This window comes from Melanotaenia boesemani, chromosome 5 (genome assembly GCF_017639745.1).
Source record: "Melanotaenia boesemani isolate fMelBoe1 chromosome 5, fMelBoe1.pri, whole genome shotgun sequence".
Classification (NCBI taxonomy): domain Eukaryota; kingdom Metazoa; phylum Chordata; class Actinopteri; order Atheriniformes; family Melanotaeniidae; genus Melanotaenia; species Melanotaenia boesemani.
Window position 1 is genome coordinate 19088187 of NC_055686.1, and position 12167 is coordinate 19100353.

Consider the following 12167-nt stretch of genomic DNA (forward strand, 5'->3'; position numbering starts at 1 on the left):
CCTTCAAATCGAATATTTTTTTTCTAAAACTGTAATCAACAAAAATAATCTACACAAAAGCCCAAGTCACATCAGTCCAAAAACTTTTATGTGTTTGATGGTGTTGCGATTCAGTGATTTTAGGCCGAATTATTATTATTTATCATTTGTTTATATCATACTTTTTTTTTCCTTCTATCCTTCTCCACTCCTCATTCTACTTAGCTCTCATTTTAAAAAGTTTTACTTTCTTTCTTTCTTTCTTTTCCAATCCTCACATCTGTCACTCTGTGGTCCCGGATGAAGGAGGCAGGCTGTGTCAAACTGGGCCACCTCCTGAAATCCTCTGTTTCTACTCTGGCCGGTCTGCTGCAGACACACTCGGACAGACTGCTTAGCAGGCTGGTACAAGAGGTCTGTGCTTCTTTACCAGAACCACTGAGATCGTTTGCTGAGAACCGTACTCTATCTGATCAGTGGGATGATGTATATGAGTATGTTTTCCCCTCTTTGGTAGTTTTTCCTGCTATAGAGCAGTGGCAGGCGAACCAAGAACTTTTACTGACTTTTCAGACACCAGAGCTGGGTGAGTTTGAAGGGCTGGGAAAGAGGGCCCTCTACCTCATCAGCATGAAGGTTTTAAACCTTTGCTCTCTGCCGGCTGTCAGGGGGTCGCGGGTGGACTGATATTTTTGGCTCTGGGGCGTCCCCTAAGGTCTGCTGGCAGTCCCTGTACAAACACCCCATTGATAAACGGTCTGGTGACCTTCAATGGAGGGTTGTGAATGGGGCCATAGTCACTAACAGGTACCTGGCACACCTTGATCCTAACACAGGGCCTGGGTGTCCTTTTTGTTTCCAATTAGAAACGGTTCACCATCTTTTTGTTCAGTGTTCACGGCTGGGTTTGTTTAAACTTTTAAGGGGTTTGGTTCAGGGGTTTGGAGAACAGTTCTCTTTCAGTTATTCCGTTTTTGGTCCTCGGTACTCGGCGTGTAAAAAATCAGTTCACTCACTGTTAAATTTAATTTTCGGTGAGGCTAAATTAGCCATTTGGAAGACCAGAAGGAACAGGATCAAAGGTCAAGGGTCAGAGGAGGTTCTCCTGGTCTTCACCAGGTTACTGGCAGCTTGGCTCAGGCTGGAATTAGATTTATTTAAACTTACAAACAGGTTGGAGGAATTTGTGGAATTTTGGGGTCTGCAGAATGTTCTGTGTTCAGTTAATGTGGCTTCTCCACAATACTGAAAATATTCTTCTTTAACCAGTTTTGTCCTTTTTGTCTTACTCTGTGACACATTTACTCTCAAGAGTAGTTCACAAAAAAAGAATTAGCTTTATAATTTCCTTGTATATTTAAAAATGTATTGTTCCATCAACAATGGTAAGCTGACTTGGTACAGATCCAACAACACAGGCCTAATTTTGCTACTGTATTAAAAAATTTCTTCAAGATTCAACCTCCTGACATTATCCTGTAAAATACTTCTGGAGGGCCAGTGGTGGCAAGTTAACTCCAAATCAGGATTCGCCCTCCACCATACTTGACCATTGGGATGAGTAAAGCTCCACAAGCTGTGAATCCAGTCCTCCTCAATCTGATAGCCTCTTTCATTAGACCATGACTTTAAGTTTAATCTTATGTGGTATGGAACAAATAAGGTGAAGTTCCTCTTTTAAATGCCCAAATTTAGGAATCTTGCTTTGATCTTGTATATTTAAAGCTGTAGACTGGGTGCTGTGGGGGTTTGTAATCATGATAATCTCTGTTAAGGAATGAACTAATTCATTCATTCATTCATTAACCACTTGCTAAACATCTCACTAATGTGCAGTTGTGTATTGTAGCCAGATACTGCTGTGGATATATATTTTTTTCTTAACAAAATGCATTTCTCTCCTCTATCTCCTCTCAGATGTAATAACAGGACCCAGTGTGCTGTTGTGGCTGGACCAGATGTGTTTCCTGACCCGTGCCCGGGAACCTACAAATATCTGGAGGTCCAATACGAATGTGTACCCTACAGTATGTATCCCCCTGTCTCCACCCAGTTTTAAGTACTTCCTAATGCTCTTAACCATTCTCGTTTCCTCTTCACAACAATGACTCATCAGAAACTCAGTCATTAGCATGCTAGTACAGCTCCAAATGTTCAAAAATATCTCAAACGTGTCATCCAGGCACTGGTACAGATCAGAACCCACCAGTGGATGTGTTGTGATGATGGCTGCAATCCATATGTGAAAAAAAATATTATTAACAGTATTCTGTACTTAGAATAAGTAAAAATAAACTGTTTACTAGTGAATGAATGTTAGTAGTTGGAGCAGGGCTGCTGTCATTCATTCAGTAATTCCTCTGATCTAAAAATGCTAGCTGACATAAAATGAAAACAACAACAACAACAAAAAAACATCAATCTATACACCTACACTGGGTGGTGTACAGACTGGCAATTCCACAGTGTTAAAAAATACAGGTAAACAGAGGTTAGGAAAATCATTTCAGATGATTGTGTTATTGAATATTATGAATATTTATTGACATGATACTGAAAGATAAGACTAAAAAAATGTTTAATTTGTCTATCTTGTCACACTACTCCCACCAGTCCTCCCAGTTCACAGCACTTTAATATCTTTGAGGAATCATGTCTGAGCACGTCAAGTCTCACAAGCATCACAGCAAGAGAGGCCGCTTGACTTTCATCAAAATGAAACATGTCTGTTTTTCAGTTCAGTTCAGCTCACTGGACCCCAGCAATGTACTGAGGCATTACTGAAGGGGGTAAATATGAGTGATTTAATTATTGCAGCAGGTGGAAAACACCGCCAGTCTGCACAGAACTTAAGTGGAAACATTCAGGGAGGGAAGGAAAGGATCAGTGTGGGGTGACAGGATGAGCATGTGGAGAGGAAATCCAGGTGAGGTCAGAGGAAGTGGCATGGATTTTTACTTATGACCTTTTGTATTATTTTATTATAACTTTTCAGTGAAACATCAAAGCCGTAGTTACTGTGCCCTGCAAAAATCCTGATATCCTTTTGGCCTCCTCAGAAGTATCCTAAAAATATTTGGAAATATGCAGTGCATTCCTGAGTGTTTAGGTGTGTGGGCTGCAGCTGCTGGATTGAAGCAAATTCTAGTAATTCAAATTCAAATCAAACCCATCTTCCTAACATTTGATGCCCTTACATGGCTCCCTTAGAAGTCTGCCTTACAGCAGCTTTCATGTTTTGATGTGAAACCCCTTTTTACCCGTAATCCAGTGCTAGCAAATGGGTCTTTTTTCCTGACTCCCTGCAATATGCACATTGTACTGTTTTAGCTACCCCATGTCTTTCAAGGTGTCCTGCAGTGGACAGCTTTGATCAGTCCAGTTATTTTGGTCTATAACAGTTCGCTTCATGCTCTGCTGTGATCTTTAACCTTCGTCCTAATATAACTTCATGCAGATGCCCTGTGGTACATCCTGTTTTTGTTCCATTTGCTCAGATTTCTTTTTTTTTTTTTTCTTTTATTCCATTTTTCCACAGGTACACCTCAACCAGACACTACTCTAATGACATGTTTCATTTGTGTGTTATTGAAGTGGCATTTTGTTTTTCCATATGAGCTCACCCAGTACTAAAATATGAATTAAAACACAGCCGACCAGTGGTCAGACACACATATTAATCACGTGTAGATTTACAAAGCATTTTCTCCAGCCTAACTCCTACACAATTGATACTATTTCTTGTTCTCAAATTAGGTATGGATTGCAAAACCATTTAGTGAGGGTGATCAAGTCACACAAAAATTATGTTCACACTAGAAAGATACAACACATCTGTTCTATTAGAAATACGTCTGTCTGAGCAGTTTAACATGTGACACTGTTATAATCAGCCAATATTTGGCACTTTAATGCAGTACTATCTACAGTGGTAATCAGCAAAGTACCTGGTATTAATAAACAGTAGAGTCATATAGGGCTGCAACTAATGACTATTCTGATAGTTGATTAGTCATTGACTATTAAAACAACTAGTCGACTAATCAGATTATGTATCTCATAATTATTAAATGGCTCTTCTTTCACTTTCAGCTGTTAAATCTTGCATGAGGTTATGTAAGTTCGATGAGCCTCCTCTTTTAAATGTTTATGTATTGCAAACATACTTCCGTGGTACGCAAGGTCTGCTTTACAAATCTCACATGTATTTAATTTATTTTGTAAGTTTAACGTGAAGTTATCCCAGACTTTTGACGTTCTCCGTGGCCACTTTGTTCACTGGTCGGCCGCTATATTTTTACCCTGGCAGACTTTTTTGCGCATGTGCAACTCTCAGCAGAGATAGGAAAGAAGACGATGTCTCACTCTGTAGGTTTTTGATTTTATTTTTTTTTATTTATTTATTTTTTTTGCCACCAATAGTCGACGGGTAAATTCATTGTCGAGTATTTTTATTGTTGACTATTGTCGACAACGTCAACTAATCGTTGCAGCCCTAGGGTCATATGGAATTAAGTTGTACAATAAAATGAAAACGTAGTATTACAGTCCATGATGGACATTGCTGGGTGGGCATTTTTTTTTAGTATATGGAGGGTAATATAAAAAATTGGACTGTAATTGCATTCCAATTAATTGGATTAGAATTTAATTAAACATACAATCATTTAAAAACCAAAAATAGCTACAAGCCTCAGATTGAATAATTACTGCATGGGCGATTATGTTTTAGCTGATATTTAACCCAAACTGATGCAATGAGTAGCTTCTCATTTCTTAAAAGACACACCCTGTGGCTGTGGAAAGGATGTTAGTCTATTTAAGTAGGGTTTAATCATTGGCATGCATCAATTATTATTATTATTATTATTATTATTAATATTACATATTTCTCTTCTACCTGTAGCCATTCTAAGATTATGTTGAGGCACATACTCAGACATCATGACTCCAGTATGAAATTAAAGCCATTTCCCAATGCAGGGGTCAGTTTTTTCTTTCCTGTGACATAATAAAACAGTCGTCTGAGTTGAAGGGAATTTGGAATTCTTCCAAACACATGGAAAAAAAGGGTGTTTCCATGCAGTCTTGCCTTATAGCCTGAGCAACAAAGTTGACAAAAAAAATGCAATTACGGGAAAAAAAGAAGTTTAAAATGAAAGCATATCCTATAATGTTGGGTTATAGTCTTTTTCTCCAATGCGACTTTTAATTGCGATAATATTCAGACCTCCTGTTTGAGCCCCATAAGGGAGAGACATGAGGTCACTGTGTGTGTGGTTTAGCTAAAGGTCTGTTTAGTTAGCATTGTTGGGGGAAAAAAGAAAATCATGGCCTCTCTGTTAATATAGAAGAGATCATGTAGATATTAAAGTGTAGACTCAATCGGTCACTGGAGCTAAATTTGTCGATGCTCTCTAGGGCAGGATACGACTTAATTCACATGTACCCAATTTAAGCATCATTATTTGCTCATTTTTGGCTGAAATCTGTCACATGACTATTTATTTACTTTGCTGGATTATGGTTATTGAAGTATTAATAAAAACATGGCTTAGTCTTTAACACAAGTCTCCTACCAAGTTCTTGAGACCAGACAGAGGATTTGAGTGTTTTAATAAGCGAGGCAGCTACCCATGACTTCAGTATTTCACTGACAAGCTTTCCATCTCAGCTATAATTCTCTTTTTTTTTTCCTCCAAGTCTTTCTCACTTCCACTCACATTTTGTCCTTTAAATGCTCTCCCTGCCCTCCTCCCCCCCTTCTCATCTCTTTCACTATATCCCTTTATTTGCTGTTCCTCTGTTCCCTCATTCCGCAGGCTCATAGGCCCCTCCCGTCCCCTCTTCTCGACCACCTTCACCGACAGCTTTTATCTGTATTCTGCTAAGGGAGCCTCTTTTCTTTTAGGATAAATTACCGCTCTCCTCTCCATACCTTCATAAGCCAGCGTGATTGTACAATCAGATCTGCCATTAATAATGGCAGAGGGAGTATGCTAAATCGATAGACACATACCGCAGATACAATATTGATTTCATTAATTTGCTATTTGATCCGCTCCATCAGTTGTAATGGAAAGGGGGGGGGGGGGGTTACAATTACTGCTAAGAGTGCCAGTATTTGCCCAGGCTTTGTGGCAGTGTCACCGCACAAGGCAATCCATCATATTTCAATTTAGGCTGCTGTCTGAATAATTATTTGATATGAGCTGTGAATTTCTTTGTGAGGGAATAGTATCACGTTGAACAATGAGAGAGGTAAAGCAGTGGTGATATGAGCTGAAACAATTAAAAAAGGAATTGATGCCTATTGCTTTTGAATAAGTATGCATGTGATTCATAAAATCTAATAGAACAGGCTTGTTTAAACCCTCTTAAAGTCAAAATGGAGTTGTATGAACATCAGGGTGCTCTCATCTTTTGAACTGCCAGAAGATTCTTTCAGCTTTGCACCAATGCCAGTTTGTGCATGCTCCCCCATGCACTTTACAAATTAGTACGGCAACCTTTGGGCAGAACTGATGTGCTGACCCTTGATGATGACTCATAAACATGACTGTGCTCCAGTCGCTGACATCTGTCTTCGCCCCGCCCTCTCACCTTGACTTTCCATGGTTCAGTGGAGAGATGCGTGTCTATTCTCTTAGCGGCTTATTAAAACCTTTCTCCCTCACTTGTTCCATCTTTTTTTTTCAGTGTAACTTTCACTCTAACAGCTCCTCCCAAAGGTCGAGCTGATAAGAGGTCAACACAACTGTGTCTCCCTCCTACTCAGCCAGTGTTCTTCCCCAGCAGTAATGAAGCACTTAGATCCCTCGGCGGTCCCTCAAATTCTCGGACCTGTCACACAAGACAGCGCTTTCAGACCTGCGTCGCCATGCTCTGCTGTTGCAGGAGTTTTTTCTTTTCTTTTCTTTTCTTTTCTGTCTTTCAGTTGCTGAGAGCTTGTGGTTACCTTTACTGTCCTCCTCCCCCAACACAAAGCATTTTCCTTTAGTAATTAGTTGTACCTCACTGTGTAGTTTCCATGGCAAATTAACTGATTCTGCCCAAGCGAGTGGTCAAAGAGATGAGGTGGTGTATAATTACATGCCCTTTTCAGGGAACAGCTTTTGTTCCATCCACTTTTCAGAACTGACACTTGAGTGCATGCGGCACATGAGGTGGAGAGGAAGTGAAAGACAGAAGAGGGAGGAAGAACAAAGGAAGAAAACCTGCTGGTGTCTGTTGCTATACATAAGCCACTAGTTCCCCCCACTGTTTGTAGCTAATAAGGACAATGTAAAATCCTGTCTTGCGCAGTGGGATTTCAACTCAGCCCTGTCAGGTATTGCTCACACTTTGGAAGCTAAGCCAAAGTGTATAATCATGCAAACAATTCTCAGATTTCAGAACAGTGTAATCCAGAGCTCATATTTCATAGAAAGTGCTCATGTAATTTGCCATGTTTTCATTTTATTTCCAGCTAACCTTATCTGGTTTTAATTTATTTAGCTAATAATAACACAGCTAATAGGTTTATGCGGCCCTGTTTGAATAGTGGAGTAGATTGTTTTGGCAAGTTTTGCTCAGCACCTGCTACCAGTCTATATCCTCCTCTAATGGTAGGTAAAACTATGAAATTGATGCTTTTCACATGGTCATCACTCGCATTACAAAGTGGGCATAATGTGGGGTGATTACAGGGCCTGCACCGAAACTGAGCACCACCTGTGTTACCTGAATGGGACTTCATGGATTTTATGTGAACGCTGTGTCTCACTAGATTGTTGTGATGTTATAATGTCACAAAATACAGGCCCAGCTGGAGGTCAATTCCTCTTGGAATCTCATTATATTCTTCTTAATGCTAAGAACAGTGAAATAAAGCTTTCTGTTTGTTTGTTTGTTTATTGTTTAATAAAGGGACAATGCATATTGATTACAGAGGCCTGGGGGACAAATCCCATACCTGTAAATATGCAGGATTATAGCCAGTGCTAATTTCCATCCTTTGTCCCATTGCTGGAGAAAAAAATCCAGCAACACCACAGCTTATAAAAACAACGAACGCAAAATACACAGTATAAAATACAAACGCTTTGTCACATCTTAAAAACTCATCCATACACCACCACCCTCAATTATAGATAACTTTTATATGTACAACAATCTTTTGATATGGCAGCCATCCTGTGATCTATGTCTGCAATCTTTAACTTCTTTGTCATAGTAGAGAAGTTAGCATTTGTCTGATTTAGGCTGCAGTAAATAATGTGATTGTTTTTGTTTTTTTTTATGTAAAAAATCTTAGCCATTGGCCACCCTATGTAAGTCTAACAATTACCTAAATCCTTCTTTTGGGTCTGTTCAATTTTCTTCATGCTAGGTGCATAGATTATTGCGTCACAACGATTGATGAGATGGAAAATAAAATATGATAACTAACATGATCATTCCATGTTCATTTCGGCTCAAAGTGATGCTGATTGGCTTGACAGTGTCAACCGCAGATCTGTAACCTCAGTCATTTGAGCTGATTATACAAAAGTCCATAACAATACGTATGGTCATGACACTCAGCTCTGACAGAGCCAGTGATCATTGATCAAAGCAGTAATGTAAGCTAGCCAGCCTATTATCATAGCCTTATACCCTTATTATGCAGCACTTTGTTCAGCAGTGGTTGTTTTAAAGTGCTTTATAAATAAAGTTAGTATGGTATGGTATTATGACTGCTTCCAATATTGTATCTCACACTCAATTTTATTTCTTTTTTTGAATGCTAACCACCACAATACACCTTAGACCCAACCTTAATCCAGCTCTGACTTTAAGACTAAAAGGAATTATTGACCCTATAACAGACCTTTGAAACCTGTGAGCCCCAGCATTTTGGTCTTTATTCAGATTTTGGACCCAGAGATTAACACAGATTACCCCCTCACATTTAGGTGACATTCTAGTTTTTATATAGGCTTTAAGGAGGCACTTATTTTGCCAAGGTACTGGACCAGTTAGATAACTGTGCTTCTTTTTTTTATCTATAATTTATTCAGAAGATAAAGTGACTTAGCTATGTATAAACGCATTCGGTCATCATCAGCTTTCTACCTTACTGAGTCAATTCTCTCAGTCTTGGATAATCTTACAGCCAGTTTTAAGCTTCTTGAAGAGTTGATCACTCCATTTGATGTTATCAGTAAATCTACTGAGCAGATTGTTTGGAAGTTCAGTGGTTTCTGCCCTTGAGCGTTCCAATCCACATTCATTACATCTAACGTGGAAGTCAGCTCTGTGACAGCAGATATATCACAAAACCACACCCTTTTCACTCTCCACTGAAATGCCACTGAGCATTACCCTGCTTGTTCAGACACCTTTTTTCTTTTTTCCTCTTCTTCCCACCTGAGTGACCCGCTCCACTTTCTCCCATGTGTGAAGGGGGCCTCTAATGCCAACTCATCACTCAGTGACAGCTGACCACTCCCCAGCCCACGCAGCATGCTTTGATGACTCTGACTTTCTGTCATATATTTCACACACAACAAATACAAGGTAGTGCCGTGGCCTTAATTTGCAGCAACGGTCCTGTAATAAAGTATGCTTTGGAGAAATATCTTAAAGTTTGTTGTGTTTTATCTATCCAATTAAAAGCTTCTTTTCCTGTAGATGCTTTAGTCGCTGTGACACCGTCACACTGTGATGGTTTACTGGGACACTTGAAAAGAACTAGGCTGTTTTTTTATGTTAATGGGGAACAATTTAACTACGGTTTGACCTTAACTATCAATCATCATCATTATCATCGTTTTGAGTAGCAACACTTTGGGCTGACTTTTAGATTTACAAAGTGGAGGCACCGTTTTCTAGAGTAGGGTTTCGCTTCCTAATGAGATGATTTGATACATTTCTAAATATGTGGGTACGATGCCATTCAGAGACAATAAACTAAAACAAAACTATTAAATACTGTGATTACTATCATGCTAATAATAGTTATTTTTCCACAGTTTGAATTTATTACTATCTATGCTGTAATATGCAGTGCCAGTCTAAAGTTTGGACACAGTTTTCCATTCAGTTCAATGGAAATTAGATTTAAAAATTTGATTTAAAATTAAATTTAATTTTAATCCAAACTTTTGACTGGTAGTAAACAGTGTAGCCATTTATTAGGTTTCACATTGATTTGATTTGCAGAAAAAACACAGTTTAATCAAACTTTAAATGTAGATTCAGACCATTGGCTGGTTTATGTTGCTTTATTTGATCCAGTGCCTATTTAAGTAGAATCTTAGCAAAAAATAAAGAAAAATTTGTGTAGTCTATATTTTTTTCCCCCAAATTCATAGTGTCTTGTTCTTAGATGGTTTTCAGTTTATTTTTTTTTTTAATCAGACATGTCATCTGTCATACATACCTGAAATGTTTCGATGGTAATCCTTCCATTTTCATCCTTTAATGTATTATTGTCGTACATTAGTGTTTGTCATCTTTAAAACAAGGTATAACTAGTGTGTATCATACTTTTGTACAACACAGCTAAACACGTGGACAGTACCCACTAAAATCTGACAAAATTCCTGCAATATTCTCTTGTTTGTATTCACTCTTGTTTTGAGTTCCTTGTGGTATTTTCTTGTTGTATTGGATGATTGCACTCTCCCATACAAATAAAAAATTTATAAAAATAACAAACAAACAAAAAAAACAACAACAACAACAACAACAAAAAAACATGGTCATTTTAACACTTTATTAATTTTACACTGTCAGGAAACTACAGCAGCCTGGCCCCTCCTTTTCATGCTGGTTACCAGCCTGGTCACTTTTTGGAGGTCTGCAGGGGGTCTGTGATGATTCTGGCTCTGGTAGAGAGAGCATCGCCTTTCTAGAGGATGTCAAATTCTAGAGAAATGGGTTCACCACTGACTCCATAATCTTATTTCAATATATCTTTCAATCAATTAGGTGCCAGTCAGGGGTCGGTCATACTTCTGTGACTGGCACACACTTGGTAGAATTTCAGTCTCATAACAAAAGTGACTATAAATAGGAGAATATTGCATGGGATTTTGGCCCATTTTTTGAGTGCCCTGCCTACATGTTTAGCTTTGTTACTCATTTTAAAGAAGCAGGATCTTTAAAAGTAATATCTTGTTGCAAAGGTGACTGCTCAGCTTTTCCACGATGTATAATGCTACACCAATTAGTATTATTAAACACAAATTTCCTAACTTGTTATTTTTCCAGTCAAAATCAGATTGAAATTCAGTTATACTTTTCACCCTTACATTTTTGGATATGTTATCTTTATTTTTGCAATACTTTGTATTTAGCAAATTTGTTTCCACATTTAATTACAGCGCAGTATTTAGATTAATACTTCAATAATACTTTAATAAATTAGATAATCTTATTAATACAACTCCAAAATGTTTATACAAGAAGGACAACAAAAGTGCATTAGCTTAAGATAGAAAATAGCAGTTGTTGCAGACAGGATTAACAGTCCTACAGAAAAAAAAAGATGTTTTCCCAGTTGAGAGGCAATACAAGTGCATGGTTAAGCAGTGATTACCAAAGTGGATAAATGGCTGTGATAAAGGGGTGAATCTGGACATGTGGAAACTGTTTTCCCCCACTAATAGCTAAATAAGCTGCTGTAATCTATCAGGTTCTGGTTTCCTAGCAGCTGCTCTATTATTCACTAACATACATCCAGGATCCTCCCTCTTTCTCTTGGCTAGACAATGTTTTACAAGCTATAGACGTGTCTATAAATGCTACCATTCATGTAGCACAAGCAAAGCTTTTATTTTAGCATTTCCTCAAGCTGCCACAGACACAAATGCACCTAAGCTCTAGTTTCAGAAAGACTTGTTGGGGTGCCATGTGTTGAGGATACAGTGCTAATTAGAGATCAGCCTCCTCAGGGGTTCTCTCTTTTTAACAATCAACCAGCTAAGCACATCTCTCATTGTTTATTTATTTATTTTTTATTTTTTGGGGGGGTCAGGGGTGTAAATCCATTCACCATGTGGAACACTTTCATTTTCCATCTATATTTCCCTCCATCTCTCTGTGTTTCTCTGTAATTTTAAGGTCCCTGCAAAGCAAGACATGTTTTAGGTGGTGCAATTAGGTTATGTCTGCTCCAGTCCCCTGCTATACTCCACTAAAATGTATTTAATTGTGCTTTT

At 38.4% G+C, this 12167-nt stretch overlaps 1 protein-coding gene across 19 annotated transcripts in view; it reads left to right on the forward strand.

Moving 5' to 3' along the window:
• The window catches only part of LOC121640129 (adhesion G protein-coupled receptor L3-like), a 225146-nt gene that overhangs the window by 117955 nt on the left and 95024 nt on the right, over positions 1-12167 (forward strand). For all 19 annotated transcript variants that reach the window (XM_041985780.1, XM_041985781.1, XM_041985788.1 and 16 more), the window contains exon 5: positions 1897-2006. In XM_041985780.1, the coding sequence (XP_041841714.1) occupies positions 1897-2006 (110 nt within the window). The remainder of the gene's footprint in view (positions 1-1896; positions 2007-12167) is intronic.